This window comes from Opisthocomus hoazin, chromosome Z (assembly GCF_030867145.1).
Source record: "Opisthocomus hoazin isolate bOpiHoa1 chromosome Z, bOpiHoa1.hap1, whole genome shotgun sequence".
NCBI lineage: Eukaryota > Metazoa > Chordata > Aves > Opisthocomiformes > Opisthocomidae > Opisthocomus > Opisthocomus hoazin.
Window position 1 is genome coordinate 7,439,332 of NC_134454.1, and position 15,575 is coordinate 7,454,906.

General features: G+C 45.9%; 1 protein-coding gene across 1 annotated transcript in view; it reads left to right on the forward strand.

Annotated features, from left to right (window-relative positions):
• The first annotated feature begins 615 nt into the window (after positions 1 to 615).
• GLIS3 (GLIS family zinc finger 3) overlaps positions 616 to 15,575 on the forward strand; it is a 182,163-nt gene continuing 167,203 nt past the window's right edge. The window contains exons 1-2 of the mRNA XM_075410664.1: positions 616 to 690; positions 8,904 to 9,385. Coding sequence (XP_075266779.1) covers positions 9,001 to 9,385 — 385 coding nt within the window. The 5' untranslated portion in view covers positions 616 to 690; positions 8,904 to 9,000. The remainder of the gene's footprint in view (positions 691 to 8,903; positions 9,386 to 15,575) is intronic.

The window sequence follows — 15,575 nt, forward strand, 5'->3', positions numbered from 1 at the left end:
AGGGTCTCCCGCGCAACCACCTCCGGAATCTGGGCAGCCCCCAGACCCCCATCCCCTACCGTCCCACACCCTCCGGCGCCTATGCGGGCCCTCCAGCTTCGCGCCCCGCCCCCCCCCCCCCCCCCCCCGGCATCTTCCAGCACCTACAGAGCCGCCCCATCAACACCCCCCCCCCCCCCCCCAGCCTCCAAGCCCCCCCAGCCGCAGGGAGCAAGGCAGCCCGAGGAAGCGGGCGGGGGAAGCGGGGAGGCGGCCCCGCTGCGGCGGGGGGGAACCCATCGCAGCCGCGGGGTCCGGCCGGCCGCGGCAAGGGTTAACGGCGGGGCCAGCGGCCACACGACAGCCGCGAGGCACGGGCCGGCCCGGCGCGGGGCTGCGCGGTGCCGGCGGCGGAAGGCGGGAGGTGAGCGCGGCCGGGGGCGTGCGGCGGCTCCGCGCCCCGTCCCGGCGGCCTGGGCGTCCGGGGGCGGGGGGGCAGCTGGGCCCCGCCGCTGCTCCGCTCCTGTCAGCTGCCCCGCGCCCCCCGCCGCCGGCCCGGGCGGGGGAGAGGGTGAGTCGGCGGCTCCCGGCCTCCGCGCCAGAGCGGGGACGGGGCGGGGGGGGAAGGAAAAGAGAAGAAAGCAAAACAAACCCTCTTGCGGCGAAGTTACTCCGCAGTTACTCACCTCGCCGACACAGCCCGCCGCGGAGGTGAGGGCGCAGCGCTGTCCGGAGGGACGGGACGGGCACCCGCCGGGGAGGTTTGTCATCCCGCCGGCGAGCGAGCGGAGACAGAGACCCGCAGGAGCAGGCTGCGGAGCGGGGAGCCCGCCGGCCCCCGCGGCGGAGGGAGCGGGGAGCGGCGCGGCGAGCGCGGGGCGGTGGACGGAGCGCGGAGGGAGCGGGGAGACCCGGGGGGGAGCCCGGGGCCGGCCGGAGGTGCCGGGCAGAGCGATGCTCGGCCCGCGGGGCTGCTCCGCGGTGTCTTGGCTGGGGCTTGCCGTCGTCCGGTCAGCGTCCCCGTGGGCAGAACAAGCGGACGCGTCGTGCCCAGGGAGGTGACAGCTCTGCCTCATCCGCGGACCCGCGTATTGCCGGCAACTCCAGCTTCTTAAACTTTAATAGACTTGAAATTCACGGCTTTCAGCCGTGCCCTCCGCTCCCGACACCCTGCTCGGGTTTTGGCCCTGGCTGGAGCTGCTGATGCTTCGGCTGCGAGGTCTGTGGGGTGAGCCGTGGCTGCGGTGAGGACAGCAGCAGGCATCTCCCGGGCCGTCTGCCCGGCAGCATGGGGTGGGTGCCGGCGCTGCCCCACAAGTGATGGTCACGGCGAGGGCACCGGGGCAGGGCAGGTGCCTGTGGCCCTGAGCCTCTGCCCCTCCGTTGCCACCAGCTCCCATGGGGACACTGTCGGTGGTGCCGAAGCTCGCACCGTTGCTGGCGCTGTGACGTTAGCAGTCGTGGCTGCAGTCTGGAAAGTCCAAAGTCATTACGGGCAGAGCTGGCAGAGGGGCACTGTGAGTAAAAGGTGCACAAGGGAGGGTTTGCAGGAGCCTTTGGTTGCCGGGTAAGGATGCGGCGGGTATTGACAGCGTGTCAGAAAGCATGGCTCCGACGCTGGTAGTCAGTGCTGCCAGATTCGTGTCGGGTTTTTCAAGCAGCTCGTCTGAAGTTCGTAGCTAGCCCTAACGGGAATGAGTTTGCTCCTGGAAAGCTCATGCTGTTCTGTGACAGCAACCGCTTGGAGTAGCACAGCGCTGATACTTGTGACAGAGAAAAAGCTTGGGAGATCTTAATTACCATAATAAAAACCTGGGAAGGTTTTTCTGGCAGAATGGTAAAAAATGCTTGGTCCCAACTACCATGGGATATACATCATCCTGTCCGCTGATAACAGCTGCCCTTTTGACGGCAGTTGCAGCGGTATCAGTGATTGTGCTCTGGTCTGTGTTTGTACAGTCCCTCGCACAAAGGCATTCCTTTCTGTGACTAATCTTCCTAGGAATCATAGTGATGCAAGTAATAGGTAATTAATATGTTTCATTACGCTAGCTCAGAGAAACTCGGTCATGTTTGGGAGCTGGTTGTCTCACAGTGCTGTAGAGGACCTCCCTTAACCTTCATTTGCCTTGCTCATTGATGTTGTATCAAAAAGGCATTCTGGCAATGTTTGAGAACCAGAAACTCTCAAATTTTGTGACCCTTTTCTAGTTTTCCTTGGCAGACCACCTGGGCCTAAGGAAAATGTGATATTATCAGAGTACTGCAGTTTGGAATGAAGCCCCCTGGTCAAGAAATGGATACAGATGACCAAAACAGTGGATGCTAATGCGAGGTATTTATTATTCTCAGTAGTGCATGACTTCTGAGGTGCTGGCTGGCATGGAGGGTGGGGAAGAGATTCTCAATGAGTTGAGTGGAAAGCTTATCTTGTAGTTTCACTTTTGAAGCCACATTTCCTTCCTTTATTGCAGCTGTGATTCTTAACGTACATGTTGTTCCAAGCTGAATTTCAAGCTCTCAGCTATTTTCCTAGTTAAATCTCTGTGTTGTTTGCCTTTCCAAGAAGAGTTTGTTACCATGCTTTGGTCTGTGAGCTACAGCCACATAACTGTACAAAAACTGTAATACCAGCACTTCCTATGTGTGCGTGTGCTGTTTAAAAAATGACTAGTTAAGTTGGTGGCTTACACTTATGTTGGGGTGTGTCCTTGTCTCAAGCAGTTCTGAGACACAAAAAAAACCTCGGGAGCCTCCAAGGCCCCATTTCTGTAGACACTGAGTGGTCAGTGAGGCTGAGGTGAGGCATCCCTAGAGCTTTTGGTGGCTGTCATTTCCCCTTCTCCATCCCAGTCCTCGAGTCCACCCAGATTGACTCATCAGGGGTGTGATGTCAGTGGAGGCAGTGGAGTATTTCACCGTGGTGCCACTGACAGGTGATGCTCCAAATACGGTGGCCATGCAAGGAAGGAAAGGCTGGCAGGGGAGAGCAGCCCAAGGGAGGGAGTTACAGTTCAAGTTTGCTTTCTGCAATGTGTGGTAGCTGTTGTAGAGTGAGATGTTTCCAGAGGAAGAATAGAAAGGAGGGACTGCTTGGTGCATTGTCTTTCAGCCTTCTCCTTTGGTTTGGGATAGTGCTTGCTACCCTATATGCGAAGTGCCAGTGTCTGATAAGTACTAGTGTGAAAGTATCTCCTGAACTGGATTTATTACAATTCCTTAAACTGATCTCTGCAGTGGAGTAATTCAGCTTTTATTGGAATTGAAATGTGTCTTGCCTCTTATTTCAGTGGATGAAGCAGTAAGCCAACTCTGATAACTTTTCAAAACTACACTGTTAAAGTAGACTATATGGCATACTGTGTTGCAGGGGCAGATTTGTGAATTCTTCTTTTGTTTTGCTTTCTGGAGGATTAGCGTTCGGATTTTCTAGGGCTTCAGCTTGAATTTAGATTTTACTACATGACTTTCTGAAAGTGAATTTGTGAATCATTGTTACAGATTTTGAGTAATTATGCTGTCATGCTGTTGTTGATAGATGCAGTCACAGAGCCTTGAGTAATGTCAGCTTAAAAAAAAGAGACTTTAGAAGCAGTGGACATAATTGCATTTCCTTTAACATCGGTGGGAGCATGAAAAGATCACTACAATATCTCACTGATGGACATAACAAAAGAATTTGTCAACACAGCCATTCAGTCTCAGGATAGTATTCTTTTCTGTGTTGTTTTTGTGTTTTAACTTGGTACATTTAGCTTCAACCCTACTCAGGATTTCTAAGCTAGTTTCTAAATAAGCTGTTGTACTTGATGCTGTATTCCTACAGTTTCCCAGATCACTTCAGTGAGAAATTTATTATATCTTTTTACTATTACAGATATCTATAATCAGGAGCTATTTATCGATCTGATGCAAATGTCAGTTAGACTTTTAGAATATAATTCATGTCCAATTGGCATTTAGGTAGTTATATACTCTTTAATGCACCTCCAGGTCATCCGTTGTTTTGGTTTGAATCAGTTTGGCCACTCTGACCTTGATATGAGAAAGTCCTGACGTCATGATGGAAGTTGACGCTGAAGAAATCTAATTAATGAAAAGCCACTTACGAACAAGTAAATACTGAAAATACCACAAAATAATAATTAAAAAAAAAATGGAAAAGTTACGCTCTCCAAGGTGCTTCAATATTTGAAAGACAGAAAGTGCTGATTTTCATGTTAATGTAATGTTATAAATATTCACAGTAGAATCAGGAAGGAGACTAGAGGAAGAAGTGTAAAGAAATTACTTAACTTGTTTCTGCTTTCATAAAAAAGTTTGTTTTGTTTGTACTTTCAGGTCGTTCGGTTCAAAATACAGCTTACTACCATAAGGAAAGAAATTACGGGCTCAGAGGCCTTTCTCCAAGTGTAAAAAAATCAGCCGTAGCCAATGATAAAGTTGAGACAACTATAGCATAGAACACTGTTACTTGTTGTGAGATGTAGTATTACCAGAGAAGAACAGCAAATGAGACCAGCCTATTAACAACACAAGTTGTGTATAGATCTGGATTTTATAGGGTTGGCAGTTGTGGGTAAGCTATGTAGAAATACTCTTCTGTGCTGTTGTGGAGTAAAGCTAATGCATTTGTTATGTATAATCTTTCCTTATTATATTAGTGCTTTTCTAATGTGGTTAAAATTGGAGACAAGAATTACAGGCAATAATGATTTTTAACTGTGGCAAATTTATAGGGACACCGTGTATAGCTTTGCCAGCAAAGTAACTCCCTTTGTTTGTACGTCCTTTCCTAACGATCTAGTCACCTGTGTTAGGGCAAGGTACATTCTGGTTTTAAAACAAACTCTGAGAATTTAAGAACATTCAGCTCTCCCTGTCCTTGGCTGAATTGCAGCGAGTGATTTATGCTTCAGCCAGGCATGGAAAAGAAATAATATTGCTTTTAATTACCATTCCCATAATATAAAAAATAACAATGAAAAATAGTATGTAGAATAAATCTTTTATGACCATTCAAGTGCAGTTAGGGCATATTTCTCATTAATGTCAGTAGGGATTTTGCTCTTGCCTTTGAATATAATATTCTTAGGCCTTTCATTATTGACGAGTTTTAACTGGAGAGTATGTGAATATCTATGTATATCTGTCTATGCAGACACTTGGATGGCTTTTACTCTAAGCTAGAAGTGTGCTATGAATGCAGTTTTGCAAAATAAAGAGAGATTTTTTTTTCATGTTTTTTGACGGTTTACACATGGAGAAAATTGAGACATTGCAGAATTGTGGTAAGCAAAGTGTTAAGTATGAAGGTTTTACATGAAATTGCAGGCGCAATCCAGGAGGTTCCTACAGAGCATCGATGATAACTTTCTGATGCAAGTGGTGGAGGAACCAACAAGGAAAGGCGCGCTGCTGGACCTTGTGTTAACAAACAAGGAGGGACTGGTGGAGGATGTGAAGGTCGGAGGTAGACTCGGCTGCAGTGACCATGAAATGGTGGAGTTCATGATCCTGCGTGGAGGAAGCAGGGCCATAAGCAGGATCAAAACGCTGGACCTCAGCAGGGCTGACTTTGCCCTCTTCAAGGAGCTACTGGGAGGAATCCCGTGGTCCAGGGCTCTCAAAGGCAGGGGGGTCCATGAGTGCTGGTCGCTCTTTAAATAACACTTCTTCCATGCACAGGAGCAATGCATCCCCCTGAGAAAGAAATCTAGCAAAGGAGGCAGGAGACCTGCATGGTTAAACAAGGAGCTTCTAGCAGAGATCAGGCAGAAGAGAAAGGTCCATGGAATGTGGAAAGAGGGGCAGGCCACTTGGGAAGAGTACAGAAACGTGGTGAGAGCATGCAGGGATGCGACGAGGAAGGCCAAGGCTCACCTGGAATTGAAGCTGGCAAGGGATGTCAAAAACAACAAGAAGGGCTTCTTCAACTCCATCAGCAGCAAAAGAAAGGCTAGGGACAATGTGTGGCCGCTGCTGAATGAGGCGGGTGTCCTGGTGACGGAGGATGCGGAGAAGGCAGAGCTACTGAATGCCTACTTTGCTTCAGTCTTCAGTGCTAAGACTGGCCCTCAGGAATCCCAGGCCCCGGAGGTAAGAGAAGAAGCCTATAAAGAGGACGACTTTCCCTTGGTCGAGGAGGACTGTGTGAGGGATCGCTTAAGTGATCTGGATGTCCACAAATCCATGGGCCCCGATGGAATGCACCCACAAGTGCTGAGGGGGCTGGCAGATGTCATTGCTGAGCCACTCTCCATCATCTTTGAGAGATCCTGGAGGACAGGAGAGGTGCCCGAGGACTGGAGAAAGGCCAATGTCACTCCAATCTTCAAAAAGGGCAAGAAGGAGGACCCAGGGAACTACAGGCCGGTCAGCCTCACCTCCATCCTGGGAAAGGTGATGGAGCAGCTTATCCTGGAGGCCATCATGAAGCAAGTGGAAGAAAAGAAGGTTATCAGGAGTAGTCAGCATGGATTCACCAAGGGGAAATCATGCCTGACCAATCTAATAGCTTTCTATGATGACATGACTGGCTGGGTAGACGAAGGGAGAGCCGTGGATGTTGTCTACCTGGACTTCAGCAAGGCTTTTGACACAGTCTCCCATGATATCCTCCTAGGGAAGCTGAGGAAGTGTGGGCTGGATGAGTGGTCGGTGAAGTGGATAGAGAACTGGCTGAATGGCAGAACTCAGAGGGTTGTCATCAGCGGCGCTGAGTCTAGTTGGAGGCTGGTAACAAGTGGTGTCCCCCAGGGGTCAGTACTGGGCCCAGTCTTGTTTAACTTCTTCATCAACGACCTGGATGAAGAGTTAGAATGTACCCTCAGCAAGTTTGCTGATGACACCAAACTGGGAGGTGTGGTAGATACACCAGAAGGCTGTGCTGCCATTCAGCGTGACCTGGATAGGCTGGAAAGCTGGACAGAGAGGAACCTGATGAGGTTCAACAAAGGCAAATGCAGGGTCCTGCACCTGGGGAGGAACAACCTCATGCACCAGTACAGGCTTGGGGTGGACCTGCTGGAGAGCAGCTCTGCGGAGAGGGACCTGGGAGTCCTGGTGGACGACAGGTTAACCATGAGCCAGCAGTGTGCCCTGGCTGCCAAGAAAGCCAATGGGATCCTGGGGTGCATCAAGAAGAGTGTGGCCAGCAGGACGAGGGAGGTTCTCCTTCCCCTCTACACTGCCCTGGTGAGGCCCCATCTGGAGTCCTGTGTCCAGTTCTGGGCTCCCCAGTTCAAGAAAGATGAGAAGCTACTGGAGAGAGTCCAGCGGAGGGCTACGAGGATGATGAGGGGACTGGAACATCTCCCATACGAGGAGAGGCTGAGGGAGCTGGGCTTGTTCAGCCTGAAGAAGAGAAGGCTGCGAGGGGACCTTATAAATGCTTACAAATATCTGAAGGGTGGGTGTCAGGAGGATGGGGCCAAGCTCTTTTCAGTGGTGCCCAGTGACAGGACAAGGGGCAATGGGCACAAACTGAGGCACAGGAAGTTCCGTCTGAAGATGAGGAAGAACTTCTTCCCTCTGAGGGTGACGGAGCACTGGAACAGGCTGCCCAGGGAGGTTGTGGAGTCTCCTTCTCTGGAGATATTCAAGACCTGCCTGGACAAGGTCCTGTGCAGCCTGCTGTAGGTGACCCTGCTTCAGCAGGAGGGTTGGACTAGATGACCCACAGAGGTCCCTTCCAACCCCTACTATTCTGTGATTCTGTGATTCTGTGAAATTCAATCAAGAATATACTGGTTATAATCTTTTTGGCTTCAGTTTGAAAACCTCATGTGCTGAAGGTAAAAGTTGCAGTTAAGACCTTAATGTACACATGAATGACAACCATAATTGAAGCCATACTTCAGTATTATTTCTGTCAACTTAGTTTGTCTGAAAAAGTTAGTTAGGCACTGAGTGTATGACTGAACAAACTACTTAAACATGTGCTTCGTGCTGAACCTAGTGGTGAAAGTTGGGCTTGTACTGTTCAGCTGAGCTAGGGCTGAAATTACGCCATCTGTGCGATATCTTAGCCCAGTGATCTACACTGACAAGTGCAGCTTTTGCCTACAAATCTTTTTTATGTCAGGAAATGTTTGGATCTGGTTGATTCTGCCTTGGGCTAGCTTGTGGCTGAGATGATCTCTCAAACCCCTTACTAGTCTTGTCTTCTACGATTTAAGTAACAGGAAAACATAAGCCATGAGAAGTCAGAGCTCAAAAGTTACTGGTATAGTTTGAAAGATGTCCCTGAAAATTTTCTGCTGTATGATTACCTTTAAATTATGGCATATCTGTTGGCTTACAGTAAGCATCCACTGTTGAAGGGATTGAATTTATGCGTATGAATACTTCTGAGCTGTGCTTTCTTGTGGTACTCTTCTATTGTGAGGTGCCACAGAGTTTGAAGGACCACAGAGGCATTTCTATGGTTTTGCTGTTCTGTCTTCATTTTGTTGTGTGCATATCTTGGGGATGTGAACTGGTATCTTTTTCCTGTCTGTATCTGAATAGTGCTGGCCTACTGTGTGTGCTTTTCAGCACCATTTTAATGAATAGGCTGAGGAGACAACAGGAAAAGGGGCAATAGCCATGTTCATCCTAATGACAACTCCCTATCAGAGTCTTTTCACTCCTGGCTGCCTTCTTGCACTTGGTCAGCATTCACTGAATTTCATGGCTGGTTTACCTAATGTGACGGCAACTGACCTTATTGCAAACTTCAGCTTTTGAAGAGGCAGATTTTCTCCCTGTTAGAGCTCTAAGTCATTGCTTGGCTTCGTTCTTTCTCTCTGACAGAGCACATAGTGCTTGTACTTTGTTTCTTGTACCCAGTAATGTCACAAAGTTTACAGTCATGTGTAATCCTCTTTCAGGTATTATTTACTACAATATAAATTATTTTTATTTATGTATTTTTTAAACAGGCATAATACACAATGGATTACTTACTGACTTTGGATTGATATCAGTCATAGCTGTGGGTCTGTAAAAACACACTCTGATTACATTAACTTCTTAAAAATGAATGCGAGGTCATACAGTATGAGCCATCGGACAACAGATATTCCTCATGGACCTAGGATGAGCAGTGGACAGCAGATCCCATCTATCAGAGTTCATGCAGAAACGCCCTGCCTGTCTTCAAGTAGCAGCACGCCAAGCCCAGCTATTGGAAACTTGTCTGCCAGCCCACACTTAAAGATGCCCCTTGGAGGAGGGGTAGCTCCTCAGAGCAACATCATTGACAGTACTCTTCACCTTCCTGCTCTCAGTCCCAGGAAACCAGTGGTTACAAATGGGAAGCCTTTATTACAAGTCCCACAGCCCCCAGGACTGCCAGCCCCACAGTCTTTAAAGCCAAAACCGCAAGAATTTGGAAATAGTTTCTCCCCATGCACAGGTGAAGGTAAGACTCCTTTTTCTGTTGCTATTGATAATAGCATTTCTTCTCCAATATCACGTACCCAAATGGTATTGGTTTTAGTAGATGGAATCCAGTCTCTTCTTTACTACTGTTTTATGCAAAGGAAGAGATACTGAACCAAAATGCTTTGCTGTTTTCCACAAAAGTAATTAATCATTTGATTATTCCCAGGGGCTTTGTGTTACACAGCAGTTGCTCAGAATCCCTGACTTGTCCTAAAAGTCTTTATAAACATTGTGGTTTGACTTTGCTTTGCTAACCTAACCTCTTGACTCAGCAAATCCAGATAGTCATTTTATGTTCTGTGGCACCAGAATTTTGTGAGTGCTGTCAGAAATACTCATTCTTGGATGCATGAACGCAGCTTTTCACTGGTGACTAACAGCTGCATACTGGTGAAAACAGCAGTGTAGTCATGCTTTTTAGAGTGCTTAGACTGGACAAGCTGTAAAGCACTTTGGAGGATGTCTTGACGGTATCTTTGCAATCCATTTTTTGGAACCACTGTTTATGCTGTACAAAATAATGATGCATAGTCGTCACGAAATTTGGAGGCTGGTCCTCTGTGATTTAGTGCTTGCGCATCAGAGATTTACCTATCTATGAGAAAGTCCTTGACTGTCTGCTCTTGGGTCTTTGAAGTCAACACAGAACTTTTAACTTTTCAGTACTTCTTGACTCTGGTCACGCTGGAGATGGGGATGCTCTTTTGGGGGAGTTTTGGTATCATACTTTTGAAACTGAATGTACATAGACATGAGAATTTAATGTACAGAAAAGAATTACATGGTTTAAAATACCAAGAAAATCTTGGTTTTGTATCTGAGTGAAAGTGCAGAAAAGGAGACAGAGATTTCCCATTTTATTCTAAGTGTGTTGCTTCTCTCCGTTTTCTGTTTTTCTTCGCTACTTCCCTTTGAAAACTTGGCAAGTCCATCATCCCTCTGCATCAAGGCTTGCAAGCTTGAAACCAGTATCACTTCAGAACAAGTTTAAAGTTAACTGCATGCTTGAGTGCTCTGCTGAGTCAGACCAGTGGTAATGCATGTACATATTCATTGGGTGACCTCTGAGATCACCTGTGTGGTGCTTGATGTGGTGGTGGTGGTGGTGGGTGTAATTCACAGCATATAGCTTTAAGCTTCTGCTACAGGAAAGAGAGGTGGGCTCGTCACATGATGCATAACAGCTGATCCACCTATAGTATCTTTCAGAGTAGAATCACAGGGTAAAGAGAGCGTCACCTGATTTACTGTCCTTGGTTTGGGGATTTTGGTCTGCTGTGCCTGCCCACTCTGTTTGTAGCTGCTGCCATTTCCATCTTTCTTGGCCGGATTAGCTCTCACGTATGTAAAGTAGTTTGTTATTTCGTGGGACAGTGAGCAGAGAATGCAGCTGCAGGCTGGCATTAGGGACACTTAGGTATAAGTAGTGCTGGTTAGTCAGGATACTGTGGACTTCAGACATGATGGACTTCAGATTCTGTATTTCTATGTATTTGGATTAGTAATTCCTCGTACTTTGAAGTTCTTGTTATTAGCAGGACCACTTACAGAACTGAAGATGATGTGCGCTGGGAATGTACCTACTACGGAAGAGCCAAGTCTCATTCACTTGATCATGTCCAGATGAGTTTCTATGACTGAACCTTGCTATGCTGTATAAAGCACAGCATGTATGTGAAGAAGACTGCAAACCTAGTGACACTATTCATGTAGTTTATGCTTGTGCAGCTCTTTCATATGTTGTCCATTTCTAGTGTGGGGGTACATGGAGGGAAATGTCTTTTGGTAGATACTTATTTGAGCCAGAAGACAACAGGTTTCCCTTTATAGTTGTCTCAGTATCAGTTATAGAGGTTTACACTATTCAAAGTTGTTTGTTGTGGTTTTTTTAGGTTTTGGGTTTTTTTTTTTTACTTTAAAACAGATGGGATAGTAAAAGCAGCAAGATACACAGCAAAATGACTTCTTGGTTGTTTTGGAATAGTTTCCCTGCATTCTTTCAATAATGGATAAAACAGCTTAAAAAACAACCCCAGGAGCTTGAGTTTGGGAATGGAGGAAAGAACAGAGTATTTTGGGGCAATCCAATTGTGTGCCCTGTTTTTTACAGGTTTGGGGTTTTTTTTGACAGGAGGTGGTGCTGAGTGCACAAAAAGAGCAGTAACAATCTACAGTAACCACAACATGCAGGGAGTCTTTACTTTGCATGAAGTCTCTCTTTATCTTGTATAAAGTTACAAAGCTTTGAAAGGAGATTATTTTTAGAAAGGATGCCACCTAAGTCACATTAAGAGAAAACATTACGCTTTTGTGCATGGTGAGAACCTGAAGCACATTGTGCTGTGTTACTGTATGGAGAATAAAAGCAAGTCTGAACATGCAGTGGTGCACATCTCTGACTTCAGTCACTTTACCTCCTGTGTGGTACTGATAGTATAAAATGCTTTGTAGTACTATGTTGTGCATATGAAAAAGAAAATAATATAATGGTGGATTTTTTTCAGTACAGAAAATTGTGCAAGTACAGTGTTTTGTGTTGGGTTTTTTGTGGTAGGAGTGTACACTTTTGTGAACCCATATTATATATTTTCACATAGAAATCAGATGCAAAATGCAGGCATAACAGTATACATACTTGGCACTGGAAATCTGCAGTCTCTCATTTTGTTTAATATGTGTATTTGACCACTTTTTGTCAGTAATCGATTTCTCACCTTTTAGATTTACTTGGTCATAGAAAGAGAGAAAGAGATCTTTGCTGACAGTATCTGCTGAGGTGAAAGTGAGCTAGAGAGATCTTAGGCAGGAATGAACAGAAGGAGGAAAAGGGTGAGAACAGTAAGGAAGACAGAAGACCATAACCTGGCCAGCACTGATCTTCTCTCATCAACACAGATCTTTTGACAGAAGTCTTACAATGCAAAATAGTACAATTTAAAAATCCAGCTTTCTAGTGAGTGTTCTATTAAGAAGGTAATATTTTTTTTTTAGAGTTTATAAATTTCACATAGTTCACACTTCGAACTGTGATCTAAATGTAGTGATGCCCAGAAGTTATTTATTCAAGGATTTATTACCAGTGACTTGCGGAAAAGATGAGACTCCACAATCCTCCGATTCTGAAGTAGGTATGTTTTATTCAGCACGGGGCGCACGGGGATTAGCACCACCAAAGACGTGCACGCAGATATCGCTAAGCCATCTATAACTTATATAGTTCTGTTTTTCATATTCATATACACCTATACATATGCATAACCTTTCCCGCTTCATATTACAATTAGTTCCAACAAGTTATTTCCATAAACTCCTCTCGACTGCGCTTGCGTGGTGACTCCTTGTGGTGGTTGTCGGGGGTCGTGGGGATGAAGATAGGTGACTCCTCTTCGTCACCGCTAGTAACCTTTTAACCGCGCAGGCTCAGTTATTGCTTGGCCTTTACCCAAACTACAGAACTGGCTATGGCTGGCTTTATGTGTAGACTTCTTGTTCTGTAACTCTTCTTTCCAGCCTTATCACTCAAACAGATACAAAATTCGCGGAGCTAAGGAATTTGTCAAGCAAAGGAATTTGCCGAGCTGAGCTAGACTAGCATTAAGCATTGTCTAAGCTTATTTATTTCTTTATTTCCCTTCATCACCAGCATATCTGCACTTTATACACATCTGAACAGTATTTTGTTTTCTAGAATACCTAGTAGCTATTCTTATTGCTTATTGTATTCCCTCCTCTGTGCAGACAATGGACTTGTGGGTGTGAACTGGACTACGTTCAGGCATATCCTGAGTGTTCTCATGTCCCATGTAGTAATAAAAATCCCAGTCTTTCTGAAAACACCACATATTTCCTGAAAGGACCACAATGTTCAACACCTGTACTGGTTTCTCTAACTTACAAAAACATGTTTTTGAAGTCCGTCGGAAGATACTGGTGATAAACATATCCCTGGTGGTGCAGGTAGTTCCGGAAGGTGGCAGTGGGGAGTAGTTCGGGGGGACTCTTTATATTTTTCCATCAGCATTATTCATAAGCACCACTGGGGTAGGGGTTCTGCTGGGGCAGTTGGATCCTTGGTCTGAATAGCTGTGATCGTACTTAACATGTTTGTGGCACTTCATTCGAAGTTTAGGAGTGGATTTTCCATTCCTCTAAGACAATATGTTGTAGTCTTAAGGCAGCTTGGATTTGGCTGATGGAGAATTTCCACTGCGACCAAAATTCCGTGCTGAGGTGCTGTTGGTGGAGGTGGTGCAGGTGCTGCGCCTCCAGCCACTGTGCTCGTAAGCTGGTGGAGAGGTCTGACATGGACATGGGGAGGGGAGAGGCAGCCTGTCAGCCTGCCTTTTGCTCTTCCTTATTGCGGTTGTGGTTTGAGCTGGTACGTCTGGCAAGACTTTCTAGAAATTGTGAGCAGCTCTCAGTCGTGACAACCGTAGCGATCTCCTTGTGTCCCCTGTTCTCCCTGGAAGCAGGTACACGTGTGGGTTATTTAAGCCTTGGAAACCAGTCTGGCCTTTTGTTCCACCGTGACTGCTCTACTAAAACCAGTGTAGTCAACAGGTGAGCATGTGAGTAGGACTGTGTGACAGTTGTGAAGGGTTGACGTGAAAATACTTGAGATGGGACTTGGAGAAGCAGAGCTGGACATTTGACAGTAAGAAATGCAGAAACTTGTGCAGATAGGCATGGACCCCTTTTGTTCTCCTTTCCAGGGCCACTGAAAAGACAGCTGTCAACTTCTATTTCTGTGGTTCCTGCAGTGCCAAGCTTTTTCCTTGACATGAGAAACCATTGTGTATTTTATTTACTATTTTCCTGCAAATGTGACTGTAAATTTTTTCTGGTAAAATGAGTTGGTTAACTCAAGTTCATGTGTAAGATGAGCATGTTTCCTGTTGGAGATCATTACGGCTCTTCCTTATCCTGGGAATAGCTGACAGGTATTAAATCTTGGGATTGAGATTCTTTTTTTTTTTCCCCCAGAGGCTCTGGAAGAACAAGCAGTTCCAATGCTGCTAAGCTGTGTGAGAACTGTGAACTTGGTCAGGGAGGATCGTTTGTCTCCAGTTGCCAAGAGAGCCTTGTTTCATTTCTGAACAATAACCGCACAAGTCTGTGAGGAGTGTTATATGCAGGAGTGTTAGTCAGTAAGCAGCTTGGGCCACACTTGAAATCTCTTTAACATACTTATTTTGCTCTCTAGTACTCTTGTTTTTATATGTCAGTTGGCACAGTCTGAAAAAAGATGTTCATCAGTATTCTGTGCAGTTCCTCATGCAGAAAGCTTGACTCAAGACTTACTTTCTTTTTCAGTTTTATATAATCAATTGTCAGCAGTTTTAAAGCCTGGTTATTGATGCTGTTTAGGTACAGCAAAGTGATTAAGTGATAATGATCTTAGTTTTATCCAGCATGACACATTTTCCAGCTTTGTATGTGCTTCAGTGTCCTTGAAATGCTTGAAAAACAACAGAAGATCCATCAAGGCAAGGAAGTCATTACTTGCAGCTCTGGCAATTGTTGGGCAAATCCATTCCAAAGACAGTAGGAATTGGTCTTGGTGGATCCTTTTGTCAGATCTAGGACCTTCCGAAAGGGCACAGCTGAGAACATGAGGCTCCCCGAGTTTAATTCTGCAACTAGTTTTGCTGGATGAGCAGTGATCCTGGTCAGGTTTGAGAAGGTTCACTGTGGTTCTTGGTATGCCTCTCATAGAATGTACAAGAGGTTTACTTCATTTTTACATAAAAGGTGGTGCACAGATTCCTGTTGCAAGGCATTCCTTTGGAGTGTTTATTTCAGGGGGTTTTGTTGTGGTTTTTTTTCCCCCCTGTCTGGCATGTTTCAGGCATGGTTCAACTCCTGAACGTAAAAGATGTTCAGGCAACTCTTGAACACAAATGATGGCAGGCAGTGATTTGCATCATTGACTTTGTACTTTTAGAGTCTTTATCTTAAGCATCCAGAATTTGATTTAGGGACAAAATGTTTAAGAAAATAAAAATAGCTGGTGATACCAAAATGCATGTTGGACTATGTGTTACAAAGGCCCCAGGCAACTTACAAAAATTCCCTGAAGAGTGTTAGACTTAATGCCAAAAATGATGTACTTTACACAAGAACTGTAAAATCCCTCAACAGTATTAGGCATATTGTCAACACTTACC